Below are 19,049 nucleotides of genomic sequence, written 5' to 3' on the forward strand. Positions count from 1 at the left end.
GCTCCGCCCACCAGCGCATGACGCTGCATGCGCCCTGCGTCCCCTATCTTTATCACTGGGGGTGCATGCCGTGCGCAGTATGCGTTTGGCGGCGCATGCGTCCTTTTGACGGTGCGCCGACCTGCGCCAAACGCAACCTGCTGCAGTTTGGTTGCGTCGGCGCACAGTCAAAAAGGCGAATGCGCCGCCAAACGCATACTGCGCACGGCCTGCGCCCCCTGTGATAAAGATAGGGGGCGCATGCAGCGTCATGCGCCGGTTGGCGGAGCTACCGGCGGAGGCGCGTCAGGGGGCGGGGCTTAGCTGCGGCCGTGCGCAGGCCGTCGCTGCGCTCATAAACGCTAGTGTGAAACTAGACTTAATCCTTCATTTAATATATCTGCCAAGATTTTATCCTCTTATAGGATTGGCAAAAATTTATTTGTGATGTGTTTGATTTGTTCAAATTGTGCACTATATTGCAAGGACACATAGGATTTATTATTGTTTTTATTTTTTTTTCTTCTCTTGTTTTCGTTTTTTTTCGTGGTTGTGGAGGTTATTAGTTCCTCTCTTATTCTTGTATCTGCTATGTGTTTTGCTCTATTTAGCATCCAGGTGGGATATTTACGTTTTTTTTTTAATTTTTCAATAACCATATTGAACTCAGACTGCACATAAATTTCATCGCTACAATTTCTTTTATGTCTAATGAACTCTCCCAGCAAAGAGCAAACAGATGAACGGCATACTAGGGCACACAAATCACCACATTAACAGACGGAGCTATTTATCTGAAGTATTGCGGTATATATTTCAGTCAAAAAACGGAGGTGCTTGCATGAAAAAACATGAATATTTCAATGTGAAGCGAAAAAATGAGAAATATGCAGCACTCACCAATATAGCTGAAAAACTGTGCGTCTTTATTTCACATGAATTCCATCAATAGATATGGGGACATGCAGGATGTTACAGGAATGCTAGGGGAGGGAGGTGCCGGACAACGGCCGTTTCGCGATTACTCGCTTCTACGCTTATAATTTATGGGGAATGTTGGTGTAAAGAGAAATTACATCACAGCTTAACCATGAGTAATTTGCTGTCCGCTTTTTTTTTTAGAGAAGTCATATAGTATATCTCTAGTCTTTGATGTAACCCGGAATTTTTACAACTAGAGGTTGTAGAAGAGAATCGATCCACTCTCCTAGGTGCTCATTTGCTGAGCCTATACCTGAGACGATTGGTCTCATTGCCGGTATACCTGTTCCCTTATGTATTTTTGGTTTATCATAAATTATGGGGAGCACAGGATCAGTAACACTCAGAAAATCTGCTTGTTTTTGGTAATCACACCCAGATTGAACCCATTCTCAATAATTTAATTAATCTCTTTAATTAGTCTGGATGTGGGATTTACACTTAATTTTTCATATTTTTTTTTTTTTTTTTGTCAGATAACATTTCCATGATTTTCATTTTATAATCCTCTGAGTTTAACACCACTATTACTCCCCCTTTATCTGACATTTTTATGATTATATTTTCCATTTTTTTCTAGTTCTAGTAGCACTTTTTCTGAGTGTTAGATAATTTTCTTTATTTTTACAGTATTTCTCATTAATGTTATTATCCAAAATTTTCAGTTCTCTTTCCATGACCTCCTGAAATCTGTCCATGCATTCAGATCTGGTGTTCACCGGGTAAAAGTATGGATTTTTTATATCAAAGTTCTCTGCTTGTTCAATTTTCTCTAGGTTGATGTTTTCATCTTTGCATAGGTCTTTTAGTGTTAGAAGAGCCACTTGTTCCTTAAAGTCCATATGACAATATTCATTGGGAGATAATTCCATTTTCAACCTGTGTTCCTTTTGTTCATTCCAGAAGTGTTTTTTTTTTTTTTTTTTATGGTCAGGTTTATGATGAATTTATTAATGTCCAAGATGGTATTAAAAATATTGAATTTTTGGGTTGGCACAAAATTGAGTACCAAAGAGAGCACATCTATTTGATCTTGCGTTAATTCTTGTGAGGAGAGATTCAATACGCTATTCGGGATTATTTTATCCCTTTCATCTTGTAGCGTGTCGTCACACCTGGATTTGTGTTGGTGTTTCCTGCCTCCTCTCCTCTTCCGTTTTTTGTCTGTCGGAAACTTTTTTATTTTTTTGTCCCGAACCATCCTCATTAAAAGATGTTTCAGACGTGCTAGAGTTGATATCAGATAAGTCCAATTCTGAGGAAGTAAAAGACACGTGCATTTTATTTTGTGATCTGTTGTGAGACTGGCTGCGTTTTAGAATAGATCTGGGTTTTTTTGAAGCTTTTTTTTTTCCCATTGTCCCCACTAATATATTTTATTTGTGGAGTAGTCATTGCAGCTTTGCCTCCTCATGTTTGATTATCAGCCTCATGAGGTCTAAAGAGCATTTGCTCAAAATTTCATTCCACCCCTCTCTAAGTTCAGCTGTAAGTGCACTGGTGGGAATTTTTTTTGATCCTCAAGCCTCTGGGACTCATACATTTGTCCACATAGTTGGATAATGTGGTATGATCCCACCAGATTCTTGTCTCTTGCAGGAGGAGTTTTTCCAAATGTGTTTATATTTGTTGGAAAATCCAGCATATCAGCGGTTTCTCCAGGATCATCTGAGAACACCTGCGCGGCTTTTTTCAGTCTGTCTTTGACATTTGCTGAAGCCATTGCTGTATATAAAGACAGTTTGTTTTTTTTTATGTTTCTAGTCTTACTTTTTGCACACTGTTATATATTATATTATATTTTGTGCTGCATATAGCATATAAGTGGAGTTATGTTAAGAGGCCACGGCTATCAGAGTATACTTATATAAAAAGAAAATGGTATAAAACCAAAGCCAGCTCACCAACCAGACCATCAGGTGCACGGAATTCCATCCTGATGCGATGTCATCTTCTAATAAGAGAAAAAAAAAAGTTTGTTCCAGCTCCTTTAAAAAATGTAATCCTTTAATGATTCCAAAAAAGTTTTCACATGATTAAAAACTCCACAGACAGTGTGCAAATATGAGTGCAAGCGACATGTTTCGATCTATTACAGATCTTTCTCAAAGCTCTGCACTTACTGACATCCAAAAACATTTAAACCCTGCACTTGCAAATCAGGAGGAGCTCAGCAGCATTACAATTATTCAACAGGTGTGTGATTTCACTGACTCTGACTAATAATAGATTCATCCATGGCTCCATGGGATCTTAACTTGGTCCTGGAAGCCTTGACAGATTCACCCTTTGAACCTCTCCAGGAAGCTCCCATGTCTTTGTTGTCCTGAGAGGTGGTATTTCTCGTAGCCATCACCTCTATTAGGGGGGTTTCAGAATTAGCGGCATTGTCCGGTCACCCTCCATTCTTAATTATGCACCAGGACAAGGTTGTTTTGCGGCCTCCTCCTAACTTTCTTCCCAAGGTGGTATCCACCTGAACGAGGATATAATCCTTCCGTCATTTTGCCCCGCTCCAACCCATCCTCTGGAGCGTTCTTTGAATAAGCTAGACCTGGTCAGGACGATAAGGGTCTATCTGGCCAGGACCACTCCCTACAGGAAGGCAGACTCGCTCTTTGTTATCCCCAATGGGGTGAGAAGAGGCCTGCCGGCCTCTAAGGCAACAATTGCCCGCTGGATCAGAATGGCAATTCTGGAAGCCTACCAGGTGAAGGACAGGGTGTCACCTGCTGGGGTCAAGGCCCATTCAACCCGGGCAGTGGGCGCCTCCTGGGCGGTACACAATAGGGCATCAGCCATGCAGTTGTGCAAGGCAGCCACATGGTGTCTGTGCATACCTTTTCAAAGTTCTATAAGGTCCATACCTATGCTTCAGTGGACGCCAGCCTAGGCAGAAGAATCCTGAAGGCGGCAGTGGTGAGTTCTCCGACCTGAAGGAAGTTTCTGTCTTCTCCCACCCCAGGGACTGCTTTTGGACGTCCCACGGTTCCTGTGTCCCCCAATGAGACGAAAGAGAAAACAGGATTTTAGTTGCTTACCATAAAATCTGTTTCTCAGAGTCTTCATTGGGGGACACAGCGTCCTGCCATGATTTTGTTACTTGTAATGAATATATGATGACTTACATGATAATGTCTCCTCCTACTGCTTTTTCAATAACTCAGCCGGTCGGAGGGGTGTATACTGCGGAGGCGGAGTTAACATTTTTTTCATGGCATAGTGTCGACCTCCTAGTGACAGCAGCACACACCCACGGTTCCTGTGCCCCCCCCCCCCCAAGGAAGACTCTGAGAAACAGATTTTACGGTAAGCAACCAAAATCCTGTTTTTCAAAAATACTCAGTTCATCGGTAAACTGTGTCTTCATTGCACAGACTTTCCCATCACTAATATAGGAGATGGTAGTTGGTGCTCATAACGTTCTCTATAGAACGTTATCTGTCCTTTCTGTAGAACTTACAGCAGAATGTCTGTGTCTGCCTCTCCCCCTCTCCTCTCCATAGAATTTTAAAAGCACCACCTTAAGTAATGGGAAAAGCTGTCTTGGCTGAATATAGATTTTACTCAGAAATTTAGAATACAAGATCAATCCAGGAGGAGAAAGAAGATTTCTTTTATAAGAGATATTATAAAGTTGGTTATTTTCATGTGTACTATTGTTTTATGAAGAGGTTCCATTTTGTGTGTAAAAAAAAAAAACAAAAAAAAAAACAATGGAGCAATTAAGAAATGTGATTTATATTTCATTAGGACATGGAATATCTGCAGTGAAAGAAAAAGCTGGAGTCACATTGAGAGTCAGAACTTCTGAGTCTGAGGAGAGTGGCGAGATCGGGGCATGTGAAGCTGGAGAAGAAGGTGAATATAGCTCATAATTTGTTCAGTAAAACAATATGTTACCAGGTAGAGGATTTATCCTGTGGAAAATAAGAACAACTCAATCATCCACTACCATTACTGTCACAACACTTTGATGTTCATGTGTTAAGTCATTTGATTTCCTCCTGACAGAATTTGGTCCAAACTATGCAATGTCCAATCAAAAGGTTGCAGAAAAGGCTTCAGGAACAAAACTATTCTAACGTGTAGCGCCGGCGTCCCTGCACGTTTCCCCCTCTTTACCCATCAAAGACGCCAACTTGCTCGCCGCCCCGCACTCCCTGCTCCCTCTCCTGCTGTTCCCCAGGGTCTGCGCACAGCTCACAGATCGCCAGGCACTGTGCTTGGGGCACATGCATTGTCCCGCCTTCTTAAAGGGACAGCGCGTGCCATCCTAAAGTGTCCCCAGGGAATGGCTGGGAGACACTTATTATTTAAGGCACCTCTACCTATTGGGAGGTGCCTGTGCGACATTGTTAGTCTGTTCATAAACACACTTGCTAGTTCTCAGGGCCCAGTCTGCTAGTTCCCGTTAGTGTCTGTCTGTCATTCTTGCTAGTACTCATCTTGTCAGTCTGTATTACAGCTGGATCTGCCAGCACCTGCCGTGCCAGTCTGTATATTAGCTGGACCCTCCTACACTTGCCATACCAACCTGTGTATCAGCTGGACCTGCCTGTACCAGCCTTACCAAGCTGTTTATCAGCCAGACCCGCCAGCACCAGCCTTGCCAGTCTGTATATCAGCCAGCCGTACCACATCCCGCCTGCCTGCATCAACTGTTCTTTGTCTCCAGGCAATTCCAGCTGCCAGTCCCTTGGGGGTCAGCTGCCATTTTTCTATGGTCTGTCCTGGAGTAGTACCTGATGTTCATCGAAAGCCAAGCCTAAACCCACCATCAGGGGCTCTAGTGAAAAGTCAGGTGCTCACATGGTCCCACCCCTCCAGGCTCTCCTAGGACCATGGCATAGTAGGAAAAAAAGACAAATTGGACTTAATTTCACACAAAACCCCAAAAATGGGCTGGACAAAATTGACACCTTTCCAAAATTGTGGGAAAACAACTTTGTTTCAAGCATGTAATACTCGTTCGTAGACTTATTCTCAGCATTGTGTGTGTGTGTGTGTCACACTAAGCATGGAGAACAGAAAGAGGAGAAAAGAACGGTCTGAGGACTTGAGAACCAAAATTGTTATCCCTCCTCCATCAAATTGTACATACTATGTATTCCAGATAGAAGCATTCTCCAGTTAGTCACCAAATCCAGATTTGACCATTACAGGGTCACCTATATTTCTTGGCAGTGTGTTCTCTTTTATTCACTTGTTTGCCATGGGTCTAGCTTAATACTTTTAAAAACTAATAGAAGGATAACTATGGAGGTTGCCAAAATAAGTCAATCAGATCCAACATTTGTCAACCCTACCATGTGGATCACTGCTGCCTATTGTACCAGTGTGGCCATAGGTTCAATATATTCTTTTCTAAAGTCCCAGACTTGATTGCACAATTGTCTTGCAGTATGTCAGGATTCAAAAAGTCTTGAGACTTTAATAAAAGAAAGTCAGACATAAGTAATTGGCTCATGTACATCTTATTTTATGTTGCTGTGTTACTACTATATTACAATATACTCTTTCTCCATTCACTTATAGCGTTGACAGAAAAAAGTGACTCAACTGAACCCACTTCACCTACTGCCAGTCGTGGTGTATTTTCAGCTTTAACTAATGCTGTACAGAACACGGTGAGTTATTATTCCTTGGACAGATAATTCTATAAGTTACAGCTGAGGCATCCTGCACTCTGACGATAACAAGGAATATGGGACATGTTCTTGCACTTTGCTTCTATTGTGTATTGATGGCTGATTATAATGATACAGGAAAGATGTATATCTTTGCACCGTGTTAGCCAGTAGATAGAAAAATATTCAGAATTGAGAGTCATCAGTGGTTGATACCTTTTTAATGGCTCACTGAAAACATGGTAAAACATTGCAAGCTTTCGAGACTACTCAGGTCTCTTCATCAGGCATTGACTAATACAAAATCTGAAGCATCACATATTTATGCACAACACCGCACAGAAAAAATGTAATAGATAAGACAAGTGACGTGAAGCAGAACTACTATTATGGGAGAGGGAAAAACATAAATATTGGACCAGTTCATAGATGAGGAGTCTGGATATTTTATTGTCCTCTGATTGGCGTCTGGTAATGTGTTGTGATGCCCCCACAAGGTCTTAGGAGCAAATTCCTTAATTGATGTAAAAAGACATAAATCCATGCGACACATTCATTACTGCATTGAGAGTGTCAAAGGTCATCATGAGCTTGTACTCACAGACTCTTCTGTCTCTCTGAGATGTAAAGTTACTTTTCAATACCAGTAATTTCATATCCATGGTGTTTTGATCAGGCATACAGGTAGATCCATTCTTTTTTCTCTTATTGTGTGGCGATGAGAATTCATCCTTGTCCTCAGTTTTTGCCCGGTCTCCCCCATCATACAGACCCCCAGTTGGACATTCAGTACAAATAATTAAGTACACCACATCAGATGTGATGCAGCTGAAAGTACCTGGGATCTTGTAGTCCTGATGTGAGTTGGGGATCTTTATCATGATGACCTTTGACACTCTCAATGCTGGAATGAATGTGTCGCATGGATTTACATCTTTTTACATCAATTAAGGAATTTGCTCCTAAGACCTTGTGGGGGCATCACAACACATTAGGAGACCCCAATCAGAGGACAATAAAACATCCAGACTCCTTTTCTATGAACTGGTCCAATACTTATGTTTTTCCCTCTCCCATAATGATAGTTCTGCTTCACGTCACTTGTCTTATCTATTGTATTTTTTCTGTGCTGTGTTGTGCATAAATATGTGACGCTTCAGATTTTGTATTAGTCAATGCATGAGGAAGAGACCTGAGTAGTCTTGAAAGCTTGCAATGTCTTGCCATCTTTTCAGTTAGCCATTAAAAGGTATCAACCACTGAGGACTCTCAATTCTGAATATTTTTTTCGATTTATAATGAAGCATTTGTATGATTCATTATTACAGATGTCTAGTGACAGCTACTAGTATCTTTTAGTATCTTATGAATTGATAGGCATGGAAAAATCAGTTTTTATGATATTTGGTGATAATCCTCCTGTTGAAGTCTAGTAAATACGGCTGTAGACAACTGGTCTATTATACTGTTATTATACATACTTTTTCTATAGAGGACTTCAGTGCTTCGGTCATTTCTTCTATTCAGATATTTCTGATTCATCACAATCAGGGTTCATACCTTATCCAAGACTTAACATTGTACAGGTCATCAATATTAGATCAGTTAGTGTCCGATTCTCAGTACTGCCACTAGTCATATGTTTGAATGCGCCGTCTTAGCCCTTTAATGGTTTACGGGACGCAGCTCTGTACTTTTATTAGTGCCTGGTACTGCAGCTCATTTCCATTCATTTTAAAGGGAACCTGTCACCAGTTTTGTGGCACAACAACTAAAAATATCGCCTTATTCAGCATCTGCACTGCATTCCCTACGTCCTTATAGAACCCCCTGACTCCCCTTGTATACTCACGCAAACATTTTTTAATGTATCCCGTGCCATATGGTAATCTTCTCAGTCCGGTCTAATGGACGTGGCTTCAGGCCTCTGTCACTCCCATCGGCTGTTGCTCGCCGTCCTACTTCATGGATAACGCCTCTTGCGCCATGCGACTTCTCGCGCCTGCTCAGAATTATTGCGTTTCGCACCTGCGCAATACACTTTGACCAACTGCGGGCAAAGACGAAAAATAGAAGTGTCATGTGCCCACACACGTACTTCCGGCTCATGTACCTAGAGAATCATAATGGCAGGTCAGATTTAGCATTTGGTGAGCATTTTTTTTTTTTGTTCCCGTTTTCCAGTACACTATATGGTAAAACCTATGATGTCGTTCAAAATTACAACTCGTTCCGTAAAAAAACAAGCCCTTGCATGGTCATATTGACGGAAAAGTAAAAAAAGATATGGCTCTTAAAAGACGGGCAAAAAAAAAAACGGAAACCCAAAAAGCGAAAAATGGCCCGGGCTGAAGGTGTTAATTATAATTTTGTGATTTAATTTACTTTTTTTTATTAAAAATATATATTTTTACAATTATTTTTTATTTTTTTTGCATTGCTATACTTTGTAACTGTCATTGCTGCACTGACACAAGTTAGTTAGATCACACACGCATGATCGAACTAAATTGCTAGCTCTAGTTACCCGGCCGTCGTCTTGAGCCCCCTCGTTTTTCCTTGCGTTCTAAATGCTGAGATCGATATGGACTTCCTGCTGTTTCAGGAAACAACACGTGTGGATAGCCACAATGCTTGTACCCTGACCCTAAGTATCATTTAGCATGTGCAAAGGTCATTGTGAAAGGGGGAAGTGCTTGAGGTGAGCTGTGACATCACCTGTTATGATTGGTGGACCCAGTGTTGTCAGCTGTGCATGAGGTTGTTACCTGTCATTGTAATCCTGCCTCTGCTGATAAGACGTCTGCTGAAAACCTTTTCCTGAAATGACAGTAGGTATGAGTCTAAAAAAGCCCCAGTGACCTTGTTGTAAATTACATGATTACTAATTTTTTATATATATATATATATATATATATATTTATATTTTTTTTTTTTTTTTTTTTTTTTTAATAAACCTCATAATATTAAAAAAAATACCTGCGACAAACTTGATTTAAACAATAGGCAATTTTCTGATGCTACTATTCCTTTAATTACATTACATCCTAGGTACCATTAATTGTGCATGCATTGTAGGGTAAATCTGTATTGAGTGGCGGCCTGGATGCCTTGGAGTTTATCGGAAAAAAGACAATGAATGTACTGGCCGAAAGCGACCCAGGATTTAAGAAAACCAAGACTCTTATGCAGAAGACGGCGTCTCTATCTCAGGTAATGACGTGATGACGAAAAGTGATGATGTCTTACCGTCTTTCATCATTGATTGAGAATGTTCTGTATCTGCTTGTATAAAGGGGTCTTTGCTTTAGACAAACCTCCACCATATGCCTTTATTACACCGTGGTGATCCTGTAGGGAAAAAGTCCTCATCTGTTGCTCCAGTTTCGTTGACCGCTAAGGCTACTTTCACACTTGCGTTTTTTTGCGCTGCGTGCGCAGTGCAAACGCGCATAAAAACACATCATGCGTTTTTTAATGCGTTTTCTTGTTTTTTGCGCATGGTTTTTGCAAAAAACCGCATGCGTTTTTTTGCGCTGACGTGCGCATGACCATGCCCAAGTCAGCGCTCCCATAGACTTTAATGGGTTTTGGGTGAATTTCGTGCGCATGCGTTTTTTTGAGAAAGGTCGGACGCACAAAAAATGCAACAGGATGCATTTTGTGCGCCCGGGCGCACACTAAAAAAAAACGCATGCGCATACAAACGCGTACAAACGCATGACTATGCGCACCCATGTTAAGTATAGGAAAAAAGCGCATGTGTGCGCAAAAACTCAGCGCAAAAAAACGCAAGTGTGAAACCAGCCTAAGTTACATACCTTTTGATTTGTGCGGAATCCGCATTTATTTAACACAATAAAAAACGATTACGTTGTCCAATCACTGGTAGAGTGCTTCCTATAGAGATAATAGTTCATACGGTGGGTCCAGGAGCAGTACCCCTATCACTGTCCAAATGGGCATTCATTTTAACCCCTTAAGGACCAGGCAATTTTTTAAATTTTTTTTTCTCACTTTTGTGCTTTCTTTTTTTTTTTTCATCACCCTCTTACAAGAGCCATAGCTCTTTTTTATTTATTTTTTTTTCTCCTTTTTATTTTTCCATCGATATATCTGTATGAGGCCTTGGTTTATGTGGATTCAGTTGTCGTTTTGACTTGCGCCATCCATTTTACCAGACAATGTGATGAAAACGGGGGGGAAAAAAAAAAGTTTAAAATGCTATTCCACTATTGTTTTTTGTTTTTATGGTGTTCGTTGTGTGGTCAGAATTACCTGGAAACCTAATTCTTCCATGTCAGTACGATTACTATGATACAAACGTGCATAGATTTTGATTTATTGATCTAAGCAGTGCAAAAATATTCAGAATTTAAAAATATATAAATGCTGGTTTGTGCTGCCATTTTCCAAGGCTTGTAACATTTTTTTTTTTCTCTCTATGGAGCAGTATAAGGGTAAGTGCACACGTTGCGGATTGTGCTGCGGATTTTTCCCCGCGGATTTTGCAGAATCGGCAGCTAAATCCGCAGGTCAAAAGACCTGCGGTTTGACACCTGTACAATGGAGCAGGTGTAAAACCGCTGCGGAATCCGCACAAAGAATTGACATGCTGCGGATTAGAAACCACAGCAAATCCGCACGGAAAAATCTGCAGCATGTGCACAGCGTTTTGTTTTTCATTGATTATAATGAACTGCTGCGGATCCGCAGCAGAATCCACAGCGTGTGCACATACCCTAAGGGCCTTGGTTTTTTGTTTTTTTTTTTTGCACCCTGAGATAACAGTTTTATTTATAGTAATTTTTTGCTACATTTGATATATAATGCAATTTTTCTTTTTTTTTTTTAAGGAGGTATGGTGACCAAACCTCCACAATTTTTTTTTTTTTGTCTTTTTTTTTTTTCTCTTTAAGGCGCATATTGTATAGGTTAATTAATTTTCTATTTTGATAGGCTGAACTTTTATATATTCATCTTTTCCAAATGTTTGTTTTCTATATTTGTTTAATTTATTTTAAAAGGGGGAGCAAGGAGTGTGATTTGTCTTTTAATATACCGTATATTTGTAAAAACTTCTATTTGTTCTTAATTTTTAAGCACCATTTCCCATGTGTAGAGGGAGCTCAAAAACATTTTTTTTTTTTTTTTTTTTTTTTGTGCAGATGTTGAGGGAAGCCAAAGAAAAAGAGAAGCGGAGACTTGCTGAACAAGTGTCAGATGAGAGGACGGCACATTATGGCATGTTGTTTGACGAGTACCAGGGACTGTCTCATCTGGAAGCTTTGGAAATACTCTCCAATGAAAGTGAAACAAAGGTGATAAATAGGGGAGATTGGACTGTTTATCGCTGCAGTCACTACTTTTTTTATATAATATATATATATATATATATATAATTTTGATATGATATTCTTTACTGTGTCTGTCACTGCAGGTCCAAGCTTATTTATCCTCCTTGGAAGATGAAACATTACAAACCTTAAAAGCAGATCTTATTGCAATTAAGGATATTTTCCTTCAGAAAGATTTTGACAATGAAGAAGACATCAGCAGTAAAGGTACTTTTATGGAAATGTCATTCTGGAGACACTTCCGTGTCTCCATCACTAAATTATTCAGATCTAGGAATTGGACAGGTGGAAACTGTGCACATTGCATTTGGGCATTTCGGCAGAGGTAGGATTTCCCGTTGGCCTCAATGTATGCTTCGTTGTAGGCATCCATAAAGAAAGGGTCTCCCAAAACAAATAAAATCCAACAATTTTTATTAAATTCAAACACATTGATAAAAACATTTTACTTGCTGAGTTGTTTCTAGCACTTGTATCATTACATGCACTTTCCAATCATATTTTCCAAATCGCAGTGTTTAGTTGCCGAGTATAGTTTGTAAACTAAATATCACAAAAGATGACAATTGACTTTTTTAGTGGCAAAGTCTGTGATTTTAAGCTTTGTATTTCATATTGAAAAAGTGATTTAGGGTATGTTTCCACGTAGCTTAATACATCAGGATTTGCTGTGGATTGAACGCTGCGTACTGCCGCAGCGTCCAGATGTTACAGCATAGTGGAGGGGATTTTATGAAATCCCATCTCCACTATGCGTACAAAAAAGACGAGGGTGACACACCCACGAAACCGGACATGCTGCGCATCTGAAAACATCACTGGGTTTCTTCACATAGTGCAGTCACATCATGCTTTGCTGCTATTCGCAGAGCAAAAAGAAAAGTCACTGTACTATGTGAATAATATTGCCTACCATTACAAGTTCCATGTGTGTCTAAGAAGAAGGAAAGGACCACGGGTACCTGTTCTGTGCCGGGTCTGGAACTGTCAGGGCTGTCTCTTCTGTTGTCAGGGGAAAGCACATGAGTCCAACCTACACATCCGGGAGTAGGGGGCGTGGCTAAGCGGCTGCAGACACAGCGCCCATGGAAGTACTTAGTTGTGGCGGCAACAGACAGCGCGCAGCAGTTAGAAGTGAGTGTTCTGGCACTCGAGCCCTGTGACGGAGCAGACCTGTGCCCACAGATCCCCACGGCGACTATCAGCCAGGAGAGACGTGCAGGACGCCAGTTGGTCACTCTGAGGCGAGGTGCCAAATGGTTCAGGCTTGTGAGTACCATGCACGCTTCACCTCAGAGAGACTCAGTGTGGGACCGTAAGCTGTGCCCTGATTCCCCCATATATGTCTACTGGTCTATGTTGAACCCGGAGAGTGTCGAGACCTATACCCTTTTGGCTGCATCAGTAGATGGACTAAAGGCTCAGCGGAAGGTACCAGAAGCCAACCGCTGCCGCCAGAAGACGGATTCTCGTTACCCATAGGACTTCATCGGATCAGCATCGCGTCAGCCACTGTTGGCGCCATCAACGCTTCACAACACCCACAGCCTGAGGATCAGCGGATAGGATAAGTTAACCCCACAAGAACTGACCCTACTGTCTTCACTGTTCTTTAACGCTACCCACAATGTCACCATTGAACTGTTTTATTCCCCGTTTACCCCGTTACCTCCCTGCGTGGAGTATCCCACTATTGATTAAAACCCAGTTTACCCTTGCTCTGTCTCCTGCCTGTCACTGCATCCCGCAACCCGTTCACATGTGCACAGTTGTTGACTTTCTAGCAAACATCTGTATTATGACTCCATACCAGGAAAGCAGATATAGTGCTGTGAATAGGATCCAATCCCATCGTATAGGAGGAGGATAGCTTGTTATAATAGTTCTATGAGGTTTACTTTTGTTAAAAAAAAATCTGAGCTTGCTGCTGCTCTTTGTGATATGCAATAAAGTACCGTGATATTTTAACAATTATTTACAGTAGTGCATTCCCTCTGTCGTTCTGTGCAGGAGAAGAGACTGGAGAGTTCACTCGCATGCTTACTGAGTTACTGTTTGAACTTCATGTTGCTGCTACCCCTGACAAGCTCAATAAGGTATTACCTACCCGAATTTTAATGACCTTTTCTCTCGCACCTTTTTGTGTCCTGTTTTTGAAGTCAAATTGTAAGGGAACATATCCATGTAGTGAAAATGCGGCATCATAAAATCCTCTGCATTTAACGGTGGCTCAGTGGTTAGCACTGCAGCTGCTATAAGCCATAATCATCAACATTACCAGAAATAAACACTTCAAATAGATCACTCGGTTTGTAATGACTCTATATAATATGAGTTTCACTTTTTGTATTGAAGAACTGAAATAAATTTAACTTTTTTTTTATGATATTATAATTTTGTGAGAAGCACCTGTATGTTTCATTAAATTGTGAGAAAGATTGTCATTGCCGTCCTCTGTACATATAACATATTTAGGCTATGAAGAAAGCTCATAACTGGCTGTTAGCAGATGGTCTGTACTCGGAGGAACAACCCAACAATTTGGCCATGAATGTTCAGGATGTGCCAGAAATTGTGCAGGATAATCCAACTGAGGTGAGGGAAGAAGATGGCAAATCTGAAGTTAAGAAACAACTTTGCTCTGAAGTAAGTTTGTTATATATACTGGTCTAATTTTTGTCATTGGAATAGAAGCAATCTAATGAGAATATCTATCATTTTCTGGTTTACAATGTGCAAATATCATTATGAATGCAGGAAAAGGCATTATAAACTACCTAGCATTCAACCATTATCTAGGCTTGTGATAAAAGTCTGCTGTCACTCTGTGACTTGGCTGCTGAATCATGGCAGCGTGCAGTGTGCACACTGTCATGAATCCCTGTATTATTCGGTGGTCCCATTATGTATACGTGTCTGTACATTCCAACTAGACTTCCCTGGCTTCCCTTCACTTACAGTTATTGAGAGAAATCAAACAAGTTTATTTGGCAGGTGACTGCAAGTTTGCTCGGACAGAGAATACCAGGGAATCATGGCATTGTGCACATCACATGCTGTCATAATTTGACAGTCTGTAGTCTCATTAAGCAACTGTTGACTCTATTCCCAAGTTTGGATAATCCCTTCAATTCAGGGCCTACAACACTGCACAATTATTAGGCAATTTATATTTTGGATGTTTGGATGAGGTGAGAAAAGGGGTCATGTCATTCTTTCATGTTTATGGCCTTTACTGGCAGCCGAGCAGTGGCTGCACACGGCGCAGCATTGTCCTGCATGAAAATTTTGGTTTTCTTGGAAGATGCAGACTTATTCCTGAACCACTGCTTGAAGGTTCTGTGATCATGACCCAATTTCTTAGCAATCTTGAGTGATGCATCCCTCTCTAAAGGTACTGTCACACTAAGCGATATCACTAGCATTATCGCTATAACTTGTGACGTTATAGCGATATTGCTAGCGACATCGCTGTGTCTGATACTTACCTACGACCCGCTCCCCCGCTGGTTATCGCTGATCGCGCGAGAACGTCCTGGACCGTTTCTCGTCGTCAGCTTCCTGTGGAGAGACGAGTGACGAGCGTGGACGCGGGCGGGAGGACGCAGGATCGCCTCGTCTGACAGGAAAGTAGCGACCCCCGTCCCCAGCGATGTCGCTGGTGAGATCTGCCTATGTGGCAGACGCTGGGGTGGAATGGGGGTAACTCATGGCGAACCCCATTCGTCAAATTCGTGACAAGTGGCGGTGATTGCTATGCCACAAATCTTACTCCAAAAGGTGCAGGTGTAAGATTTGTGACGAGGTACACAGAGGTGCACGGCCTCTTAATGTATCAAGAGCACTTGCTCCAAAATGTCCTCTTATCAAGACTGGCGAGAGAATCGATGGTCTTGATGAATAGCATCAATGTCTTTAATAGACACAGCGTACTGCATTTTATACAGTATTATCCTGTTATTACTATATAACCCATTGATGACCTAAATTTGGTTGTGTTGAATCAAGGGAGTCCTAGTGTCGCTGATGACGAAATGCTTATTACAAAATAATCTTACAATTGAGAAATAATTTTTATATCAAAATAATCTAAAACTAATACTGGTTTGTTCCTCTTTACATTCAGGATATATACATGAGGTCTGTGGAAAACTTGGCAGAAATTACAGCTCGCTGCATTGAGCAACTGCATAAAGTGGCAGAACTCATACTGCATGGACAAGATGTAGAAAAACCAGTGAAAGACCAAGCAGTTGTGTTAGCCAAGTGAGTATTAGAAATGCTCTGCGGCAACCGTTATTCTGTATCTGGCATTGTAGCATGGCATTCAGTCAGATCACTAATGGGTATCTTCCTGCCGCCTTGGATGCCAATGATGGAGCTACACATTCACTAAGGGTTGTATCCGGGCCAAGACTATATCACTATAATCGAATGAGGCCCATAGTCCTTAGACCATAATTAATCAAAACTGACTAAAGGAAAAACTATCTTGTTGTCCATAGCAACCAATCAGCGCTCAGCTTTCATCTCTTAAACAGCTCTGGAAAAACAAGAGCTCCACTTTTATTGGTTGCCATGAGCAACAGAGACCTTTTTAGGACGGTTTTGATAAATCTGTTTCATATTTCTGCTTCACTATCTTCAAAAAGTGTTATGTACTCAAATTAAAACTACAGTTTTCAAACCACAGTACAGTACCTTTATTTCCTATGGAAATAAAAAAAAGCTGTGCACATGCTGCGTTTTTTTCCACGCGGTTTTGCTTCGGTTTTCAAAACGCAGCATGTCAATTGTTTGGTGCAGAAACGCTGCAGTTTTACACCTCATCCATTATGAGGTGTAAACCGCAGATAAACCGCAGGTCTTTGTCCTGCGGATTTACCTGCGGTTTTCTCTACAAAATCCGCAGAGACAAAAAACTATGTGTGCACATACCCTTAGAATAATGCAATCCCCAAAAAATGTTTTTATTGATACAAAGTAGCAAAAAAAGTTTTTATATATAGCTAGCACAATCAAAGGTGAAAAAAAAAAATCAGATTTTTTACGTTCATCCCTCCTGCTAATAAAGAGAATAAAATGTGAAAAAAAAATCTTGTTTCCAAAAGTGGCACAAGTGAAAAATGCAGCTTATCCCACGAAAAAATTATCCTTTTTTAATGATGAGTGAACGTGCTGGGATAAAGTGTTATCTGAGCATGCCCGTGTGCTAAAAGAGTGACTTCAAGAAAAAAGAGGGGGAGAAGCCAGCGCTGCTTGTGGTCAGAACGTAATACATAAAGTGTGAAAACACACATTGGTTTCTATCTGTATTCAAAAATGAGACATTTAGCAAAAAATTGATCAATTGTTTGAGCTACCCCGCCACGTCAAGGCAGTCTCGTATGGGGAGTCCTACTCTACGTTTTTTATGTTCGCTGTGCCATTGCGGCCTCCTAAATGTATAAAAGCAAGACCTCATTACATGCACACTGTACCTCAAGCATTTCAAAATCGTTCCTATGGCACCAGAGGACAAGCGCAGATAAAGGTTAGCCAGGTCCATGCAGACATTTCAGGTCCAACCTCCACACTGCCTGACCAGCACCACAGATAAAGGACGATCCAGGCCCAGATACAGGTGCGTAATCAAATAAAGCCTAGGGCAGGGCAGGGCCGCTGTTAATGTGAACAGCAGCCTAGATCAATCACTAAGAAAACAGAAAGAATAGCGTACATGACCCAGCGCGCACGGCTACAGTGGTGGTCAGCCACAAAACCAATATCAAGAAAAAAGAGGGGGAGAAGCCAGCGCTGCTTGTGGTCAGAACGTAATACATAAAGTGTGAAAACACACATTGGTTTCTATCTGTATTCAAAAATGAGACATTTAGCAAAAAATTGATCAATTGTTTGAGCTACCCCGCCACGTCAAGGCAGTCTCGTATGGGGAGTCCTACTCTACGTTTTTTATGTTCGCTGTGCCATTGCGGCCTCCTAAATGTATAAAAGCAAGACCTCATTACATGCACACTGTACCTCAAGCATTTCAAAATCGTTCCTATGGCACCAGAGGACAAGCGCAGATAAAGGTTAGCCAGGTCCATGCAGACATTTCAGGTCCAACCTCCACACTGCCTGACCAGCACCACAGATAAAGGACGATCCAGGCCCAGATACAGGTGCGTAATCAAATAAAGCCTAGGGCAGGGCAGGGCCGCTGTTAATGTGAACAGCAGCCTAGATCAATCACTAAGAAAACAGAAAGAATAGCGTACATGACCCAGCGCGCACGGCTACAGTGGTGGTCAGCCACAAAACCAATATCAAGAAAAAAGAGGGGGAGAAGCCAGCGCTGCTTGTGGTCAGAACGTAATACATAAAGTGTGAAAACACACATTGGTTTCTATCTGTATTCAAAAATGAGACATTTAGCAAAAAATTGATCAATTGTTTGTAATGAGGTCTTGCTTTTATACATTTAGGAGGCCGTAATGGCACAGCGAATATAAAAAACGTAGAGTAGGACTCCCCATACGAGACTGCCTTGACGTGGCGGGGTAGCTCAAACAATTGATCAATTTTTTGCTAAATGTCTCATTTTTGAATACAGATTGAAACCAATGTGTGTTTTCACACTTCTTGTATTACGTTCTGACCACAAGCAGCGCTGGCTTCTCCCCCTCTTTTTTCTTGATATTGGTTTTGTGGCTGACCACCACTGTAGCCGTGCGCGCTGGGTCATGTACGCCATTCTTTCTGTTTTCTCAGTGATTGATCTAGGCTGCTGTTCACATTAAACGGCAGCCCTGCCCTGCCCTAGGCTTTATTTGATTACGCACCTGTATCTGGGCCTGGATCGTCCTTTATCATGTGGTGCTGGACAGGCAGTGTGGAGGTTGGACCTGAAATGTCTGCATGGACCTGGCTAATCTTTATCTGCGCTTGTCCTCTCTGGTGCCATAGGAGCGATTCTGAAATGCTTGAGGTACAGTGTGCATGTAATGAGGTCTTGCTTTTATACATTTAGGAGGCCGTAATGGCACAGCGAATATAAAAAACGTAGAGTAGGACTCCCCATACGAGACTGCCTTGACGTGGCGGGGTAGCTCAAACAATT

At 41.4% G+C, this 19,049-nt stretch overlaps 1 protein-coding gene and 1 long non-coding RNA gene across 6 annotated transcripts in view; one reads left to right on the forward strand and one right to left on the reverse strand.

Moving 5' to 3' along the window:
• Nucleotides 1-19,049, forward strand: part of FAM114A1 (family with sequence similarity 114 member A1) — a 61,230-nt gene that overhangs the window by 23,747 nt on the left and 18,434 nt on the right. For all 5 annotated transcript variants that reach the window (XM_073563003.1, XM_073563005.1, XM_073563001.1 and 2 more), the window contains 8 exons: nt 4,714-4,821; nt 6,499-6,590; nt 9,669-9,803; nt 11,759-11,911; nt 12,031-12,154; nt 13,958-14,043; nt 14,423-14,593; nt 16,074-16,213. In XM_073563003.1, coding sequence (XP_073419104.1) covers nt 4,714-4,821; nt 6,499-6,590; nt 9,669-9,803; nt 11,759-11,911; nt 12,031-12,154; nt 13,958-14,043; nt 14,423-14,593; nt 16,074-16,213 — 1,009 coding nt within the window. The remainder of the gene's footprint in view (nt 1-4,713; nt 4,822-6,498; nt 6,591-9,668; nt 9,804-11,758; nt 11,912-12,030; nt 12,155-13,957; nt 14,044-14,422; nt 14,594-16,073; nt 16,214-19,049) is intronic.
• On the reverse strand, nt 8,449-18,321 carry LOC141075849 (uncharacterized). Its single transcript, XR_012227348.1, has 4 exons — nt 17,428-18,321; nt 9,840-9,941; nt 9,359-9,410; nt 8,449-8,640 (listed from the first exon to the last, which is right to left on the reverse strand). It is a non-coding gene; the product is annotated as an uncharacterized lncRNA (long non-coding RNA).

This window comes from Dendrobates tinctorius, unplaced genomic scaffold (genome assembly GCF_039654945.1).
Source record: "Dendrobates tinctorius isolate UK_male_01 unplaced genomic scaffold, ASM3965494v1 ptg000376l, whole genome shotgun sequence".
Taxonomy (NCBI): Eukaryota; Metazoa; Chordata; class Amphibia; order Anura; family Dendrobatidae; genus Dendrobates; species Dendrobates tinctorius.